Below are 20,892 nucleotides of genomic sequence, written 5' to 3' on the forward strand. Positions count from 1 at the left end.
TGCAGATGGGGCAGCAACAGCATGTCCACACTTCAAGACGGAGTCTCGCTCTGTTGCCCAGGCTGAAGTGCAGTGGCGCAATCTTGGCTTACTGCAAACTCTGCCGTCCCGGATTCATGCCATTCTCCTGCTTCAGCCTCCCGAGTAGCTGGGACTATAGGTGCCTGCCACCACGCCCAGCTAATTTTTTGTATTTTTAGTAGAGACAGGGTTTCACCATGTTAGCCAGGATGGTCTTGGTCTCCCAAAGTGCTGGGATTACAGGCGTGAGCCACCACGCCCAGCCAAAAAGGATTTTTAATGTGCTAGCAGTTCTATAAGAATCCTCATGCTATAAAGGTCCCCAACACATCTCCAAAATTCTTACTCATGGCAGGAGTACTGGAAAGAGGTCGGGCACAGTGGCTCACACCTGTAGTCCCAAGGTATGACTGGAAGGCTGAGGAGGGCACATCACTTGAGGTCAGGAGTTCGAGACCAGTCTGGTCAACACGGTGAAATCCCCTCTACTAAAAATAAAACAACTAGGCATGGTGGTGGGTGCCTGTAATTCCAGCTACTTGGGAGGCTGAAACATGAGAACCGCGCCTGGCTGAGATCTGATGGTTTTAAAAACGAGAGTTTCCCTGCACAAGCTCTCTCTCTTTGCCTGCCACCATCCACTAAGATGTGACTTGCTCCTCCTTGCCTTCTGCCATGACTGTGAGGCCTCCCCAGCCATGTGGACTGTAAGTCCATTAAACCTTTTTTTGGTAAATGCCCAGTCTCGAGTATGTCTTTATCAGCAGCGTGAAAACAGACTAATACAGGGAGGCAGAGAAGGAGAGAAAAGAGGGGAAAGAACAAACCCAAGACAGCAATGAAGGAAGCAGGGACACACGGAAACCTCGCAACACAACTATGGAGTGTCAGCCGAGTCCCCAAAGACGGCCATAGGAGTAGCATCAGCATTCAAGACAAGACAGGTCGGACGTACGGTTTCTCAGCTCGGTGGTGAGGATGTGTTTGGCAGCAATCAGAAGCTCCTTTCTGAGGTGTGCAGTCTCTGCTGGACAATTTGAAAGTAACTGGAGCATTCCTTTCACCATCTGCTGAGAATACTTAGTCACCAACTCCTGTAAGAACAGAGTGAGACAACACAGTTACATGGATAGGAGAGTGTTAAGAAAAATTAAAATGTTATTAGCTTCTTAAAAATTCAGTAAGACCTTTGGGAGGCCGAGGTGGGGGGGTCGCATAAGGTCAGGAGTTCGAGAGAGACCAGCCTGGCCAACATGGTGAAACCCCATCTTTACTAAAAATACAAAAACTAGCTGGGTGTGGTGGCACACACCTGTAATCCCAGCTACTTGGAAGGCTGAGGCACAAAAACCGCTTGAACCTGGGAGGAGAAGGTTGCAGTGAGCCAAGATGATGCCACTGCACTCCAGCTTGGGCGAAAGAGTGAGACTCTTGTCTCCAAAAAAAAAAAAAAAAAAAACAAAAAACATTAAGACTAAGCTTGACTCAAGTGACCCTCATAAAGTAGCAGGCCTACTTACACAGCAATATCCAAAAAGTTTTAATGGTATGTGTGTGCATGTATACAATGCCATACGGGAAGGAGGTATAGCCACAGAGCAGTCTCTTTCACATGGTGAGACTGTGGATGCCTTCTTTGTACTTCCTGTATTTTCTCAACTTTCAACAGTGAACATGTATTACTTTCACTATTGAACAGAAAGACAATTAAGTACTGAAAGATTTTTATTTTTTAGAGATGAGGTCTCACTCTGTTGTTCAGGCTTAAGTGTGGTGGTATGATCAAGGCTCACTGCAGCCTCGACTTCCTGGGCTCACGCCATCCTCCCACCTCTCAGTAGCTGGAACTAAGGGTGCATACCACCATGCCTGACTAATTTTCATTTTTTTTTTTTTAGAGATGGGGTCTCGCTATGTTGCCCAGGCTGGCCTCCAACTCCTGGGCTCAAGCAATCCTCCCACCTTGGCCTCTCAGACTGCTGGGATTATAAGCGTGAGCCACCATGTCAGGCTTGAAAGATTTTTTTGTTTTTTTTTTTTTTGAGAGGGAGTCTGGCTCTGTCGCCCAGGCTGGAGTGCAGTGGCCGGATCTCAGCTCACTGCAAGCTCCGCCTCCCGGGTTCACGCCATTCTCCTGCCTCAGCCTCCGAAGTAGCTGGGACTACAGGCGCCCGCCACCTCGCCCGGCTAGTTATTTTTGTATTTTTTAGTAGAGATGGGGTTTCACCGTGTTAGCCAGGATGGTCTTGATCTCCTGACCTCATGATCCGCCCGTCTCGGCCTCCCAAAGTGCTGGGATTACAGGCTTGAGCCACCACGCCCGGCCGAAAGATTTTTTAAAAGTAATTGCATGTTTACTCAGTCATCCCAGTAATGTAGGTTGTGAACAACAGTGGAGTCAACTTGAGCCAACTCAGAACAGCTCTAATCACAATCTTCTTTTGGGGTGTCAGCAGAAGGCCACTCACCAAGATAACACAAGCTGACTAAAATGTCAAGGGGTACCTAATTTAGACTTTTTACACCAAATGTTCCATTTTCGTCATGTAAGCTATCATTATCTAGTTATATACATTAAAATTAAGTGGGACGGCCGGGCGCGGTGGCTCACGCTTGTAATCCCGGCACTTTGGGGGGCCAAGGTGGGCGGATCACGAGGTCAGGAGATCGAGACCATCCTGGCTAACACGGTGAAACCCCATCTCTACTAAAAATACAAAAAATTAGCCAGTCGTGGTGGCAGGGGCCTGTAATCCCAGCTATACTCGGGAGGCTGAGGCAGGAGAATGGCGTGAACCCGGGAGGTGGAGCTTGAAGTGAGCCGAGATCGCGCCACAGCACTCCAGCCTGGGCGACAGAAGCGAGACTCTGCCTCAAAAAGAAAAAAAAAAATTAAGGGGGAAAAGGTTACAAATGCTTTCAAAAGTAGTTTTTATTCTAAACAATTCAGCACCTGTTTTAATTTTTATTTTTCTGAAATAAAAGCCTTACAAAAAGCATAAATTATAATCCAATTCCACTGATATAGATCAGTACTGAATTTATTCCATACTACAGAACAATCATGTAAGAATTCTTTTCAAAAACACTAACAGGAGATAAGGTATTTTTTCCTTCAAGTTCTTATGATTTAAATAAGAACACAACTATGCACGAAAAAATGAAACAAAAATCCACCATAAAGGCTCCTCAGAAAAGCACCCAGAACTTCATTAGTTTTACTGATAATGCTCCACCACACAGGCTCCTTAAAAAAGCACCCAAAACTTCTTTATCAGTTTTACTGATAATGCCTTTTAAATTCCAATCTCTCTCACACCTAGCTGCCACAACACACAACTTTTAACAGCAGCAAAAGTCAATGAACCAAATAGGTCCATACAAAAATCTGCATGTAAATGTGTATAGTTGCTTTATTAATAATGGCCAAAAATGAAACAGGCAAATCCATAAGGACAGAAAGTACATTCGTGGTTGCCAAGAGCATGCAGTCAAGGAAGGCTGCTGATGGGAGAGGGTTTCTTTTTGGGGTGATGACATTATTCTAAAATTGGATGGTGGTAATGGTACATATCTGTGGCTAAACTAAAAACTACTTAATTGTACACTTAAAGAGGTGGAATTTTATGATACATAAACTACATCTCAATAAAGTTGTTTTTAGGCCTGGCTCACGCCTATTTTAGGCCTGGCTCCCTAGCACCTTGGAAGGCTAAGGTGGGCAGATCACTTGAGGCCAGGGGTTCGAGACCAGCCTGGGCAACATGGCCAAACATCGCCTCTACAAAAATACAAAAATCAGCCAGGCGTGGTAGTGCATGCCTGTAATCACAGCTACTCGAGTGGTTGAGGCACAAGAATAGTTTGAACCAGTGAGGCAGAGGCTACAGTGAGCTGAGATTGTGCCACTGCACTCCAGCCTGGGCAACAGAGTGAGACTCTGTCTCAAAAAATAGTAAGTAAGGCCAGGCGCGGTGGCTCAAGCCTGTAATCCCAGCACTTTGGGAGGCCGAGACAGGCGGATCACGAGGTCAGGAGATCGAGACTATCCTGGCTAACACGGTGAAACCCCATCTCTACTAAAAAATACAAGAAACTAGCCAGGCGTGGTGGCGGGCGCCTGTAGTCCCAGCTACTCGGGAGGCTGAGGCAGGAGAATGGCAGGAAGCTGGGAGGCAGAGCTTGCAGTGAGCTGAGATCTGGCCACTGCACTCCAGCCTGGGTGACAGAGCAAGACTCTGTCTCCAAAAAAAAAAAAAAAAAATTGTAAGTAAATAAATAATAAAGCTGTTTTTAAAAACATTAGAAATAATCTGAATACTCATCAGTTGGTGAATGGATAAACACACACCGTGATACATCCACACAATGAGATTCTACCACTGCGGATTGAGTTGCATCCTCTTAAAATTCCCATGTGAAAGCCCTAACTCCAAATGTGACTGTATCTGGACACAGAGTATTCAGGAGGGGATGAAAGTTCAGTGAGGTCATGGGGCTGCAGCCGTTATCTGGCAGGACTGTGGCCATGTAAGAGGAGGAGGAGAGAACTCTCCCTCTCTGTTCGCCATTGTGAGGACACAGCAGAAGACAGTTGTCTGCAAGGCAGGAAGAAAGCCCTCACCAGAAAACTTGATCTCAAACTTCCAGCCTTCAGAACTATGAGACAATTGCTGCCGTGTAAGCAACCTAGCCTATGGGATTTTTGTTAAGGCTGCCAAGCAAAGACAACTACACAGCAATAAAAGGTAATCAGTAAAACAAGGTCCTATCTCAACATTACTGCTAAGTGAAAGAAGCCAGACTTAAAAGGTCGCAGAGACCAGACACTGGACATTTCCACTGATATGACATTCTAGAAAGGACAAAACTATGGGGACCAAATAAATCCATGGGTTTGCCAAGGAATGGAGGTGGTGGGAAGAAACTGACAACAAATGCATAACAATGGAATTTTGGAGGGTGATGGAAACGTACTGTATTTTGATGTGCTAGTAATGATTGCCAACATCTGTCAATTCCTAGAACTGTACACCCACAAAAGGTGATTTTTATTGTATGTAAACTATCTCAGTAAACCTGACATAAAAGTCAATGACCTTACCTGGTAAATCCTGATGATGTAAGCTAAAAATGACAATGTTTTAATCTGAGCAGCAATGAAGTCAGCATACAACTCCTTGTTGTAAAGCTTATGTTGCCTGAATAAGAAGAGAATAAAAATATTACCTCTCAATTTTGGGTGATGTTAGTATTAATTAAAAGCCTGTAACTATCACTAAGCCCAAAAGATTGATTTCCACACAGACCCAAGCAACACAGACAGCAGCAATAGCAAAGGTGTCTACACTTTTCATGCAATTCCAAATAACATACAAGTTTTAAGGGAACACACCCAACAGTTCTCCAACCCCTTCTATAGCAGTTACAATGTGAATCCCACAAAGCCAGTGCCAGGCCAATCTACTCAATCCGCAGAAAGAATTCGTGTAACATCTGCTCAGTGCAAGACCCCGACTTGGGCCGTGGCCATGGCCAAAGAGTATTCCTCCTTAGATCCTGCCCTCAAACGACACAGCCAGATAGGCTCCAAGTCAGAAGAGTGCATGAAGACAGTCTCAGGAGGAACATCCTTAGGTTTGAGAAAAGGCTTCACCGAGAGGCTTCAAAGGATGAACACAGCCTATCTGGAGATGAAGGCTGATGGGGAACTGAGGGTGTAAAGAACATTCTAGCGCTCAGGCTGAACAATGAGCAAGAATAAAGGCTTGAAGATGAGCAAGATTTGGATATGCCACAGCTGTTATTGAGCACAGTTCACACCTGACGACGTTTCTAATTTACAACACACCAAAATACGGGCTATTATCTCATCTTTCCAAATTAAGAACCAAAATAGCTACAACTGTCATCCCTGAAACACAGGTGCAGAAAGTCAAGAGTGCATAAAATTTTACCAAAATTTTATCACTCATCATTTTCATGTCTTAAGAATGACAACAGCAAGTGTATTTTTACTTGGAATCCAAGCGCCGTGGCAGCTGGCTACAGTGACGCCTCACCTGGCTTGTGCAGACACCTGAATGGCAATGGTGTTCATGATCAAGGGCACAAACTCAGCAACAACATTGTGGATGTTCAGTTTGTAGAGCTAAAAGCAAACATACCAGATTTTCATACATCTACACTCTACTATGGCAACAAAATTTGGCATACCAAAGAATCATCACGTCATTTAACATGTGTGTATTATACACATCTTTTTGCCCCAGATGTCAATTTTCTCATAAGAAGCCCAAAACCCAAGAGACTAATGAGCAATACACATACCTGATACATTAAAACAACAATGATGGGCAATTCTGCCAACACTTTCAGAGAAAGTGATCCCCTTGGAATGATGGAATGCTAGAAGACAGAAATGGGTAGGAGCTGGGTTACCATTGTGGCATTTAAAATAGCCCCCACCAGTGCCCACTGGGTATCACCCACTGAAAGAGAGAGAACAGAAAAGAGTGACACCCCTTTGTAAATATTTGTGATGAAAGATCCAAACTATGTTGAAAACAAATAATGCAGAACTATCATTTAATATAATTTAATATGAAAGTTAGTTTTTTTTTTTTTTTTTTTTTGAGATGGAGTCTCACTCTTGCCAGGCTGGAGTGCAATGGTACAGTCTCGGCTCACTACAGCCTCCACCTCCTGGGTTCAACCAATTCTCCTGCCTCAGCCTCCCGAGTAGCACGAACCACCACGCCCAGCTAATTTTTGTGTTTTTTAGTAGAGACGCGGTTTTGCCTTGTTGGCCAGGCTGGTCTCAAACTCCTGACTTCAGGTCATCCGCCCACCTCAGTCTCCTGAAGTGCTGGGATTACAGGCATGTGCCACCGTGCCCAGCCTAAAGGTTTTCATAATTTTCTACATAATCATTTGTAAAAACTTCAGGAAAATATGTTGAAACTTGGAGATTCAAATCACTTGAGAAATTTTTAAAACGAATACCTATGATTTTACTTATTTAAAAGAACACCACAAAGTATAATTTACCCAGCAGTTTTATTCAAAGATATTTATAGAGAGAAAATGCTTACAAATAGAAAAGTTCAACAGCCCTAATACATAAGGACTCATGAAACAAGGAAAATGTTAGGCTCAAAATACAAATGGGCAATGGACATGAACAGACAAGGAAAAAAGAAAATACAAAGGAATGATACTCAGAAAACAAATTTCTAATTAAGAACAACGAAAGGAGGAAAGCTTTATTCAAAGTTTCTCGTTCATCCTAGCACAAACTGAAACACTCTGCACAACCATTTCAGCAAAACAAACATGGATAATATTAATTCAATCACAAAAATTGTCATAGTAAATGCTCAAAACATGTTACCTATGTGGCAGACACCACAAATATACGATACATTACCTGCGGACCATGCCAGCATTACCTTCACAAAGTCCGTGAGACAGGTTTTTCAGATAACGAGAGGAAAAATAAGGTCAGAACGCAGGTTCGTTAACTTTCCTGGAGTCAGAAAACCCCAGTGGGTGGGGCCGGGACATTGTACTGGAGCTCTCTGTCCCAGAGCCCACACTCTCAGTCACTGAGCTATATACTTTTATCTATAGTTTAAGGGACTTTATTTATGTCAAAAGGCTTAAAGCTAAGGGACAGAACAGACACCCCACACCTGGTCTGCTGCTGTTCCCAGCAGGGTGATCCTGGGTTTCAATAACAACCTTATCTTTCTAGCCCGGCATCAATGACACGGGACAGGTCATTTTCACCCCTCCCAGGCTGCAGAGAAGGACCAGTGATGCTCTGCCAGGCACACACGTTTATTTGTCTTAAATGTCTCCATGTATTTAAGGGAAAAAAAAAAAGAAAAAACTTAAATGGTTTAACAGGCCAGTATCTTAAACTACAGCAGCCACCGGTAGAAACAACTCAGTTAGCGAGACACTTACTGTTCGAGTCTCACTGTCCTCACGCTCCGGGTTGACTTTCACAGCAATTGTCGTTATCATACCAACCATTTCTGGGGGAGGCACTGTGTTCTCGGGGATCACTTGAGGGTTCTCAAAGTAGCGGTTCTACATAAAAATAAAAAAAATATTTTTTCCTAAAGTCAAACCCAATATTCATTCCAAAAAAAAAAAAGCAAAAAAACACCTGACTCTTTGGTGGAAAAAAACAGAATGTTCTACATTTTTATGCTGCACCAACTCCACAGGATTTGGGCTCAGTCATTCATTTTCCAATCCCCCTTAAAGCCTAAACCAACACACCACTAGATGTTTACTCTTCCCACAGGACCATAAAGATAACACAACAGGGACCAGGTTCTCCATCTTCAACAATGGAAGACCAAAGCTTGCCTAAAAGTATTTTCTACTTCTTTTTCCCTGGCTAATAAATGATTGAATACAAACCATATCACATTCCTACCACAGTGAGGTAGGAAAGAAGGCACTCCATCCCTCTTGGGAAGAAACTATGAGCTGGCAGTCCCCACTGATTAACTTTTCACTCTCTAAATAGAGATCAAAGAGTGAACAAACAAAACACAGGACTTTTTTTTTTTTTTTCTCGAGACAGAGTCTCACTCTGTCGCCCAGGCTGGAGTGCAGTGGTACAATCTTGGCTCACTGCAACTTCCGCCTCCCAGGTTCAAGCAATTCTCCCGCCTCAGCCTCCCAAGTAGTTGGGATCACTGGCACGCACCACCATGCCTGGCTAATTTTTGTATTTTTAGTAGAGACTGGGTTTTTCACCATGTTGGCCAGGCTGGTCTCGAACTCCCAGCATCAGGTTATCCACTCACACCCCGTCTCTACTAAAACTACAAAACTAGCTGGGTGGAGTGCTGCATGCCTGTAATTCCAGCTACTTGGGAGGCTGAGGCAGGAGAACTGCTTGAACTCAGAAGGTGGAGGCTGCAGTGAGCAGAGATCGCGCCACTCTACTCCAGCCTGGGCAGAGACCCAGTCTCCCCGCATCACCTGCCAAAAAAAAAAAAAAAAAAGAATTATGATTCCCAGAAGAGTCTGGAAGAAGCTGTTCTTCTGGCAAGAGTGTTTACTTCTAATAAGCGGGAAGGAGATGAGGAGATTTTCCTTTTCTACTCCACAAACCTGTATGTTGTGGCACTGCTTGTAAGAGTTAATGAGATCGAAAAAAATGTTAGTAAAATTTTTAAAAAACACTAAAAATATACACCACCTCCCCAAAAAGTCTTCAAGCCTATAAATTCAACCGTCGTTAAAATGCACAAAGTGAAAAACAAAAGCAAAATCTCCATGTCAATGGTTGCTTACAAGTAAATGAATTATGAAAAGTTTTTTTCCAAAATTTCTACAATAAAAATATATTGCCTTTATGTACAAAAAAAGTACTTACGTGAAAGAGAGAAACTAAAAAAGCTATTTTTTTGAAAGGCTGACTTATCAACCTAGCTTTTAACCATCACTAAACATTCCCCATTCTAAAATAGTATCCCCTCCCCAAACACTATTTCTCCAACCCAAATGTTCTAAAGACTTTTTGGAATAAGGAAGTATAAACAAATGTAACTAATTAAAACCAAAGTGAAAACATACCACTACTTTTGGAAGCTCCTTGTAAATCTGTTTTACGAAATCCAGAAAATGATGAATCTAAAAAAAGCAGACACTTTCATTACAGGAAGATATTCATAAACAGAAAATACCTATAATAAATAAGAAAAGTTGTAATTGTGTTGCTACATGAGAACTCCTAAGAGAGGTAAGGAAAATGGTGGGCTGAAGATACAAATAGGCAATGGATGTGAACAAACAAACAAAAAATAAGTAAACATAAAGTACTGATAAACAGAAAACAAGTTTCTGATTCAGGAAGAGCACAGAGTTGAAAATTAAAATAAATGCCAGTTTTTGCCTTTCAAAAAATCGTAATACACAATGTTTGACAGGATGGAATGAGAGACAGATTCTCATACTGTGGGACCATAAACTACTGAAACCTTTCTAGAAATCAGTTTAACACAGGAGCATTAAAACTTCAATGCTTCTGCCTTGGTAATTCTCCTACAAAGCTAGTCTATGAAATAATTTGAACCATAAACAAAGGTATTCCACAATAACCATTAAAATAAGAAGTGTGAAATACCTTCAATATCCAGAAATAAGGACACCCATAAGAAAGAATACTCTGTACCCATTAAAAAATAATTGTGGCTAGGCACATGGCTCATGCCTACAATCCTGACACTTTGGGAGGCTGAGACTAGAGGATCACTTGAGGCCAGGAGTTTTAGACCAGCCTGGGCAACATAGACCCTGTCTCTACGAAAAAATTTTTTTTAATTGTATACAGAATTTTTTATGACTGTGAAAATGCTTACACTTAACATGAAGTGATCAAGCTATACGATGTTATATACAGTATTACCACAACTATGCAGAAAATATACAAACACATTAAGGTGAGAAAAAGGAAAGAAAAGGCCGGGCGCAGCAGTTCATGCCTGTAATCCCAGCACTTTGGGAGGCTGAGGTGGGTGGATCACATGAGGTCAGGAGTTACAGACCAGCCGGGCAACATGGTGAAACCCCATCTCTACTAAAAATACACACACAAAAATTAGCTGGGTGTGGTGGCATGAGCCTGTAGTCCCAGCTACTCGGGGAGGCTGAGACAGGAGAATCGCTTGAATCCGGGAGGCGGAGGTTGCAGTGAGCCGAGATTGCGCCACTGCACTCTAGCCTGAGCAACAGAGGAAGACTCATCTCAAAAAAAAAAAAAAAAAAAAAAAGAAAAAGAAAAGAAAATCACCAAGATATAAAATCCTGTTCTTGAGATGGCAGGAATCCTATTTCATCTTTATGCTTTTAATTTCTATTTTAAGTAATTTAATTCAATAAATAATTTTTAATTTTAATAAGTAATTTAATTTCTATATTAAATCATCTGTAACAGGCACTTAGGTTATCGTCAGAGAAGATATAATTATGGTAAATGTATACTTGCTGCTTACTGTATAGGTAAATGCCAATCACTCTGCTAAGAACTTTAAATTTTATGCCTAATTCCTCAAACTACCTTTTAAGGAAGTCATTTTACAGAAAAATCTCCAAAAGGTTACAAACTTAATCAGTGTCACACAGCTACTGAATTGCAGAGGTGAGATTCAAACCCGGCTCTGGCTTCAGCGCCCATATCTTAATCCCTGTACAACATAAAATGACTTGTACATCATACGCATAAATACCAGAACAGCCCAAATAACCTGTCAGTTTGGTCATTTAATACATTTCAACTATGGAACCAATTTAGCAAAGTATTAATAAATATATTTTTTTAAGTCAATGTTAAATTCATAAAGAACTGCCCCAAACTTGGGCTATATTTCTACAATTGAAAACAGCATGTGTTCAGTCAACTTTGAGAGCACAAAAAATTTCACATAAGGAACATGCTGACACACTTTATAAATGCTATCAGGATTTTAAACAACTCACTTCTTGTGTGATCGGTGGCCTGAACTGTTTGTGTAGCTCGATAATTATTCTTAGACAAATAAGAACATTTTCTTCATTTTCCGTCTAAAAAAAAAAAGCATTTAAAGAAAGTTATACTTCTGAAGACTTGCTTTAAAGGCTAATTTTCTAAGCAGTTTCTGCACACACACTATCCATCAACCAGCTTCTACTGGATTTGCTGAAAATTTACCAGCTCACAGAACACAGTTGTTCCAGACAGAAAGCTTTGTGCGCCACAAGAAGGGAATCCCACCAGCCAGCTCTGCATGAGTAACCTGGACAGGGGCTTCACCGGCCTTCATGGCAAGTGGCACCAGGAGCTAAGGACTTCCTGGCCCAAATGACACTTTCCGTGTTGGACAATATTGTGAAAAGACCAGTAAAGAATTAATGGGCAAGTACCATGGACTGGACCCTGGGCTAAGCACCTTACAAATGCTCTGTGAGGACGGGGTTCCATCTACATCTGACCTGTGAGGGAGCGAAATCTCAGGGGTTAAGCAATGTGGCTGGCATGACACAGCAACAAAGCGTCCCAGCCAAGACTGAATCCAAGCTCAACTTTCCAAGGGGACCAGAAACACGACTGAAATCTAACTGCATCAAGACTAAGAGGGCGAGGTGGCTCACGCCTGTAATCTGAGCACTTTGGGAGGCCAAAGCAGGTGGATCACAAGGTCAGGAGTTCAAGACAAGCCTGACCAACATGGCGAAACCCCGTCTCTACTGAAAATACAAAAATCAGCTGGGCGTGGTGGCACGGGCCTGTAATCCCAGCTACTCGGGAGGTTGAGGCAGGAGAATCACTTGAACCCGGGAGGCGGAGGATACAGTGAGCGAAGATCACACCACTGACTCCAGACTGAGCGACACAGCGAGACTTTATCTCAAAAAAAAAAAAGACTAAGAGAAGCAAGAAAACAATTTTTTGTTTGCCAGATGGATTCGCCCTAAGGATGTCAGATACTCTTTACGAGCATCTACTAGGTGTAATGCGCCGCACTGGAGATACACACAGAAAGAACAATGCAAGTGAGCCACTCACTGGGCGTCTTGTGGGCCCACACCCAGCTCACCGTCCACAACCGTTTCAAAGATACCACTATGTCTAGCTAATTCCTCAGTTAACTCGATGATTTTCAATTAAGTAAACTTTCTGAGTGGAGGAAATGGGGGAAAAGGGACATTAAGAAAACGTTTTACTCCTGTGACTTGGAATTTGGGCAAAAGATAAAACAGTTGTATAATGGTGAAATTTACCATAAGAAAAATCAGTGAAAGTTTTACATATGGCTATACGACAAGAATGAATTTTCAAAAGTTACCTCTAAAAAGCGAAACATCACAGACAAAACATTTTTTGTGTGAGGACGAAGATGTTCATTGGTTGGTATCCTATGAATTATTTCAAGTACTAGCTTCCGCAGTTGCTGGCAAGAAAAAATAAATAAATGTAAAGATAAAAATACTTCCAAGGGTTCCAAATTAATTATCTTACACTCTGCAAGTGTCACACAGCTGTTTACACCCAGCACTAGCAACAAACCACCATCCTACAAGAGGGACCCAATTTTTGAAACAGTCCTAGAAACTACTTAAATGTAACCCAAAGTAAGTACTGCAGATGATCATTTTCAGTATTTCTACAACTCTGTACCGACTCTTAATCGACTAAGCCGATTTCTCCTCTTCCATGGCTTATCAGTAAGTCCAACAGACGGACACTGGTGTACGAACATGGAGTCCATTGAAGATAAAAGAGCAAAACACAAACTGAATGTAGTTTGGGATCTCCCCTTACCATCTAGCGTTAGCTTCCATAATGCTATCACCAACCACCTTGGGCCCAAGGACTAGTTACATTATGAGCTGTGCTAAGCTTCTGTGATTCTGTCTGTGGAGCTAACAACTAAAAGCTCAAATACATAAGCTCTTGCACTGGTATGCTATAAAAACGCTTTATTTACTAAGAAGCTGGTGTTATGGGAATGTTTTTTAAAAGTTATTTTTAAGAACTACTTGCTGAAATATTTATAGAAAAAGTGGTAGGCCGGGTGCAGTGGCTCACGCCTGTAATCTCAAGACTTTGGGAGGCCGAGGTCGGCGGATCACCTGAGGTCAGGAGTTCGAGACCAGCCTGGCCAACATAGTCTCTACTAAAATACAAAAATTAGCCGGGCATGGTGGTGTGTGCCTGTAATCCCAGCTGCTTGGGAGGCTGAGGCAGGAGAATTGTTTGAACCTGGGAGGCAGAGGTTGCAGTGAGCTGAGTTCGTGCCACTGCACTCCAGCCTGGGTGACAGAGCGAGACTTTGTCTCAAAAAAAAAAAAAAAAAAATATATATATATATATATATGTATATACATATACACACACACATATATATATAATGGGACTATTTCTAAATGATCAAGGCAGGGAGGTACAAACAGTGTATTGGGGGTGTGTAGATAAAACAAAATTGACCATGAGCTATAAGAACTGACATTAGGCTAGGCGCAGTGGCTCACACCTGTAATACCAGAGTTTTGGGAGGCTGAGGAAGGAGGACCTATCAAGCTCAGGAGTTCAAGACCAGCCTGGGCAACAGAGCAAGACACCCATTCTCTACAGAAAAATTTTTTAAAATTAGCCAGGCATTGTGGCGCACACCAGTAGTCCCAGCTGCTGGGCACACTGAGGTGGGAGGATCACCTGAGCCCAGGAAGTCAAGGCTGCAGTGAGCTGTGATGGCACCACTGCACTCCAGCCTGGGTGTCAGAGTGAGACTTTGTCTTTAAAAAAAAAAAGAAATGACATTAATAAGATAACAAGATTGGAGTTGGGCAACAGGTATGGGAGGGGTCATTTCTTCTTCTGTATACTTTTGCACTGGTCTGTAACAAACAGTGTACACACATACGGCATCAGTTGGCAAATGTGAATAATATAAATTGTAAGAGACGTCCCAGACAAAAATCAAACCAAGACATGTAACTGAGGAGGCAGCGGTCTTGAACAAAGTTAGCCATATGTGATAAAACCTCTTTCATTTTTAAGTGGAACCGTAAATTTTCTGAGTTAATTCGTAACTGGTCACAATCCCAGAGCACCCTTGTCTTCTCAGTGGTATTTTTTTACATTACCTGTGCTGGTTTCTCCTGAAGAAACTGAACTTCTCCATCTTGAAGAAATGTAAGGAATCGAGGGATGATATGTTCTAGGAATGTAGAATACTGAGGAGATGACGTGACATTCTAATTGTGCAAAAATAAAAGAAGACCCCATTCAGTTATGTGTACATATCTTCATTTCAAATTCACTCAGTATACTAACTGCAAAGGAAAATAAAACATTTTAGCCAAAAGCAAATTGGTGCTATTGTATTATTTAGTAATAACATAATTTTAAATTAGGATGGTTGTATTTCTGAAACCCAATTCAGGAGAACCAAATGCTAACTTTTACTATTAAAATTAGAAATATCAATGCTTTGGGAAATGCTGAACCTGGAACCCATTCTAGCTTGGCTTTGCCACAATCTAAGTATGAAACCTCTGCGAAGTTATTTAGCTTCTACATCTCAGTTTCTTGATCTGGAAAATGAAGAGACTGAGCAAACTAACATATTAGTTAGATGTATATTCACTATGTACTAATTAGATGTATACTAATTACATTATAATCTAATCTAATCCATTATTGATGCTAGTACTGATTTTAAAAGGAGAATAGGAAGGGCTGGGCACTGTAGCTCATGCTTGTAATCCCACCACTTTGGGAGGCCGAGGCAGGAGGATCGCTTGAGCCCAGAAGTTCAAGACCAGCCTGGCCAACACAGCAAGACTCTATCTCTACAAAAAAAATTTTTTTTAAAGCTGGGCATTGTGGCAGTGCCTGTGCTGTGGTCTTAGCTACTCAGAGGGCTGAAGTAAAAGGATCACCTCAGACTGGGAGTTCAAGGCAGCAGTGAGCTATGATGGTGCCACTGCACTCCAACCTGGGCAACAGTATGAGATCCCATCTCTATTTAAAAAAAAATAAAAAATAAAAAAAGGAGAATAGGAAATAAAACTATAACGTGAAGATATTAGGGCAGTTTCTGGATCTCACTTAGGAAGTAGAAACTTTGGACAGTTACCTAAACTCTCTGAGGATATTATTTCCCGCCTTCCTTACAGGACTATTGTGAAGATTGCATGAGTTAATATATGCAAAGTTTATGAAGTTTCTAACACTGCCTATGGGAAATGCTCGTAAGTGTTGTGCTGTTATTTACAGAGCACTTATGTGTCAGATACTGTGTTGTGTGCCTTTTAGTCTTTCTCATTTAGTCTGAGATGGGTATTATCTCTAAGATAGGTATTATCTCCATTTCACAGATAAGGAAAGAGAATCTAAGAGGTTAAGTTTTGAAAATGGGCACACTGGCTGGTCTGTAGTCCCAGCCACTCAGGAGGCTGAAGTGGGAGGATCACTGGAGCCCAGGAATTCCAGGCCAGCCTGGGCAATATAGCAAGACCTCATATCAAAAAAAAAAAAGGTAAAGTTTTGGAAGTGGATTCAAATCAAGTATATATCTAACACCCAAATTCTTTTTCTTGTTTAATGCTTCACTTATTCATTCAACAAATATTTACTGAACTCTTATCATGTACTCAAAAGGGATAAAATAATGAACAGAACACATAATATTCATGCCATCAGAGACGGGGGAGGCAGCAGCAGAAGTAAGACAGGTATCAAACAAAAAGACTAAGGATACAGAACCATGAGGGGGGTTGTGCCAACAACTAAGGGAACATATAACTGTGAGACATCATTTACTAAATGTAACCAAGGGTGGAGGACACCTTCCTGAAGACGTGACACTTAACGCTAAAACTTGAAAGGCAAGTAGGAGTTACCCGTGAAAAGGCAGAAAAGAAGATTCTAAGAAAAGCATATGCAAAGGCACAAAATCAAGAGAAAGCACGAGTGTAAAAGGCATAAATAGAGTTCAGCATCTTGGAGAAGGAAACAGAAAAGAAAGGAGTTCAACTTCTAAGGTTTTTTTGAGACAGTCTCACTCTGTCGCCCAGGCTGGAGTACAGTGGTGTGAGCTTGGCTCGCTGCAATCTCTGACTCCAGGATCCAAGCAATTCTCCTGCCTCAGTCTCTCGAGTAGCTGGGACTATAGGCATGCGCCACCACACCTGGCTAACAGTTTTTTTTTTTTTTTTTCAGTGGAGATAGGGTTTTCACCATGTTGGTCAGGCTGGTCTCGAACTCCTGATCTCAGGTGATCCATCTGCCTTGTCCTCCCAAAGTGCTGGAATTACAGGCATGAGCTACCACACCTGGACTGGAGTTCAACTTTATTTATTTATTTTTTTTTTGAGACAGTCTCCCTCTGTTGCCCAGGCTCGAGTGCAGTGGCATGATCTCAGTTCACTGCAAGCTCCGCCTCCCGGGTTCACGCCATTCTCCTGCCTTAGCCTCCCAAGTAGCTGGGACCACAGGCACCTGCCACCACACCCCGCTAATTTTTTGTATTTTTGGTAGAGATGGGGTTTCACCGGGTTAGCCAGGATGGTCTCGATCTCCTGACCTCAGGTGATCTGCCCACCTCGGTCTCCCAAAGTGCTGGGATTACAGGCGTGAGCCACCGCGCCCGGCCTAGAGTTCAACTTTTACTATCAGGAGTCTGACAAGCTGGTGAGAACAGACACCTGGGCGGTTAAATGTGGGGCTAAAGAGAAAGATCTGGAGTTGTCTATCATATTACGCAATTTCAGAAGAGGGGTCTGTAAAGGAAGGACAGTGAAACAGTCAAAAATCAGAAAGCAGTATGGAGCAAGGGAAGAAAACCACTGTGGGTTTTTTTGTTTTGTTTTGTTTTGTTTTGAGATGGAGTTTCACTCTTTTTGCCAGGCTGGAGTACAATGGCACCATCTCGGCTCACTGCAACCTCCGCCTCCCAGGTTCAAGTGATTCTCCTGCCTCAGCCTCCGGAGTAGCTGGGATTACAGAGCCCACCACCACACCCGGCTAACACACCTAAGCACCTGTCTCCTGGGCCAACTTGGTACAGATTTCTGGGGCCTCCACTCACACAGAACACTGTATGGGAGGTGGCCCCAGGAGCTGTGCAGAAACCAAATAGCTTCTCTCCAAGCAGACAGTGAATGTGTCGGGCAGAAGAACTGTGTTTGGCACCTTTCGTCCCTAAAGGTTAAGACTTTTGATGAAACACCCACAATCAAGTATTCAAGAAAAAGAGGGAGAAGATTCATGCTGGAACACTGAACTAACTGCCAGGTTATCAAGAAGTCAAACATATTTGCATGCAAGTCCATATTAACTAATGATTACACAGCTTTCAAATATCTGCATTTCAAATTTCTCCAATAAGGCTGGGCACAGTGACTCATGCCTGTAATCCTAGCACTTTATTTAGGAGGACAAGGTGGGACTATCGCTTGGGCCCAGGAGTTCAAGACCAGCTGGGGCAATATAGCAAGACCGTGTCTAAAAAAGAAAAGAATTTCTCCAGTTAAAACAATGCATTCAAGCTGGGCATGGTGGTGCCCGCCTGTAGTCCCTGCTACTCGGGAGCTGAAGCAGGAAGATCATCTGAGCCCAGGAGTTCAATGTTGTGGTATGCTAGGATGGCACCTGTGAATAGGTACTATACTCCATAGCAAGACCCTGTCTCTAAAAAACATTTTTATAATTAAAAAAAGATTTATTCAACAAGCTGCCTGGTTATTCTGCAAGTATCTCAACTCAGCCACCAGGTTTTTGATCCAGATAAATTGTTCATGTGATTCCTAACCTGAAGGTTTGTCTTGAAAGATGGCCCATTTAATAATGAAGCTGTAAGACTCCTGAAATCACTGGGAGTTTTTAAAATTTCACTCACCTCATTTAAACATTATTCTGGGGTGGTAGTAATTTAGAGAACTGCTTCTTTTTTTTCTTTTTTTTTGAGACAGAGTCTCACTCTGTCGCCCAAGCCGGAGCGCAGTGGCACCATCTCGGCTCACTGCAAGCTCCGCCTCCCGGGTTCACACCATTCTCCTGTCTCAGCCTCCCGAGAAGCTGGGACTACAGGCGCCTGCCACTGCGCTCGGCTGATTTTTTGTATTTTGAGTAGAGATGGGGTTTCACCATATTAGCCAGGATGGTCTCGATCTCCCGACCTCGTAATCCACCCGACTCGGCCTCCCAAAGTGCTGGGATTACAGCCGTGAGCCACTGTGCCCCGCCAAGAACTGCTTCTTGATGGTCATTCTAGTATTTAATTCTCTGAAGAATTCAGTCATCTGAATTTCATTTAAGGTAAATGTTGATACACAGACTGCAAAAGTCATTACTTGGAAAAGCCCTAACTGTACTGCCTCGCAGATACAGAGAGATATATATATATGTAGATTACATATCTATATATATAATATTATATGTATGTAATATTTTGAAACAGTGTCTCGCTCTGTTGCCCAGGCTGAAGTGCAGTGGCATGATCTCCGCTCACTGCAACCTCTGCCTCCCAGGTTCAAGTGATTCTCTGCCTCAGCCTTCCGAGTAGCTGGGACTACAGGCCAGGCATGTGCCACCATGCTCGGCTAGATTTTTGTATTTGGAGTAGAGACAGGGTTTCATCATGTGGGCCAGGTTGGTCTCGAACTCCTGGCCTCAAGTGATCCACCTGCCTCAGCCTCCCAAAGGGTTGGGATTACAGGCGTCAACCACCACACCCAGACTTGCCCCACTAACTTCTAGTTGTTAATCAATGCATCTGAGACCAAAAGCCAGGAAGGAGGTAACCTGATAACTGCAAATCCTAAAAAGGAGAATAAAGTCTCAGAACCTCAAGAGGGTCAGATATTTACAGATATTTAATTCAGACAGCCCTATGTCCACGCTCGGAGCCCTGACTCAAGGGCTTGTTCCTGCGGGTTCACAGACTGCCCATTTCAGCCTCTCCGACAAACCTGCCAGGACTATGGTTCTCTCAGATCAGTTCTTCCAACAAAATGCGGAATGCAGGCATATCCTCTTCTGCCTCTCACCTTTTTATATATATATATATATGTATTTTTTAAACAGCTTGTTTTAGCAGCTTGGGCAGAAGAGAAAGCTCTTTAGCTAGATCTCTAAATATCTCAAGGTTTTTTTCTAGCTCAGCTCAAGGCAACAAGTCCTTGAAAATGTTAGACCTAATACCATAAAAATCCTAGAGGAAAACCTAGGTAGTACCATTCAGGACATAGGCATGGGCAAAGACTTCATGTCTAAAACACCAAAAGCAACGGCAGCAAAAGCCAAAATTGACAAATGGGATCTAATTAAACTAAAGAGCTTCTGCACAGCAAAAGAAACTACCATCAGAGTGAACAGGCAACCTACAGAATGGGAGAAAATTTTTGCAATCTACTCATCTGACAAAGGGCTAATATCCAGAACCTACAAAGAACTCAAACAAATTTACAAGAAAAAAACAAACAACCCCATCAAAAAGTGGGCAAAGGATATGAATAGACATTTCTCAAAAGAAGACATTCATACAGCCAACAAACACATGAAAAAATGCTCATCATCACTGGCCATCAGAGAAATGCAAATCAAAACCACAATGAGATACCATCTCACACCAGTTAGAATGGCGATCATTAAAAAGTCAGGAAACAACAGGTGCTGGAGAGGATGTGGAGAAATAGGAACACTTTTACACTGTTGGTGGGATTGTAAACTAGTTCAACCATTATGGAAAACAGTATGGCGATTCCTCAAGGATCTAGAACTAGATGTACCATATGACCCAGCCATCCCATTACTGGGGATATACCCAAAGGATTATAAATTATGCTGCTATAAAGACACATGCACACGTATGTTTATTGCAGCACTATTCACAATAGCAAAGACTTGGAATCAACCCAAATGTCCATCAGTGACAGATTGGATTAAGAAAATGTGGCACATATACACCATGGAATACTATGCAGCCATAAAAAAGGATGAGTTTGTGTCCTTTGTAGGGACATGGATGCAGCTGGAATCCATCATTCTTAGCAAACTATCACAAGAACAGAAAACCAAACACCGCATGTTCTCACTCATAGGTGGGAACTGAACAACGAGATCACTTGGACTCGGGAAGGGGAACATCACACACCGGGGCCTATCATGGGGAGGGGGGAGGGGGGAGGGATTGCATTGGGAGTTATACCTGATGTAAATGACGAGTTGATGGGTGCAGCACACCAACAAGGCACAAGTATACATATGTAACAAACCTGCACGTTATGCACATGTACCCTACAACTTACAGTATAATAATAATAAATAAATTAAAAAATAAATAAATAAATAAATAAATA

At 42.4% G+C, this 20,892-nt stretch overlaps 1 protein-coding gene across 12 annotated transcripts in view; it reads right to left on the minus strand.

The window, feature by feature from the left end:
• Positions 1–20,892, minus strand: part of TRRAP (transformation/transcription domain associated protein) — a 135,699-nt gene that overhangs the window by 107,700 nt on the left and 7,107 nt on the right. For all 12 annotated transcript variants that reach the window (XM_031665604.1, XM_031665602.1, XM_031665603.1 and 9 more), the window contains 9 exons: positions 14,674–14,784; positions 12,873–12,977; positions 11,527–11,610; positions 9,625–9,681; positions 7,993–8,118; positions 6,352–6,429; positions 6,084–6,172; positions 5,126–5,222; positions 977–1,115 (listed from right to left, as the gene is read on the minus strand). In XM_031665604.1, coding sequence (XP_031521464.1) covers positions 977–1,115; positions 5,126–5,222; positions 6,084–6,172; positions 6,352–6,429; positions 7,993–8,118; positions 9,625–9,681; positions 11,527–11,610; positions 12,873–12,977; positions 14,674–14,784 — 886 coding nt within the window. The remainder of the gene's footprint in view (positions 1–976; positions 1,116–5,125; positions 5,223–6,083; positions 6,173–6,351; positions 6,430–7,992; positions 8,119–9,624; positions 9,682–11,526; positions 11,611–12,872; positions 12,978–14,673; positions 14,785–20,892) is intronic.

This window comes from Papio anubis, chromosome 4 (assembly GCF_008728515.1).
Source record: "Papio anubis isolate 15944 chromosome 4, Panubis1.0, whole genome shotgun sequence".
In the NCBI taxonomy this organism is placed as follows: Eukaryota; Metazoa; Chordata; class Mammalia; order Primates; family Cercopithecidae; genus Papio; species Papio anubis.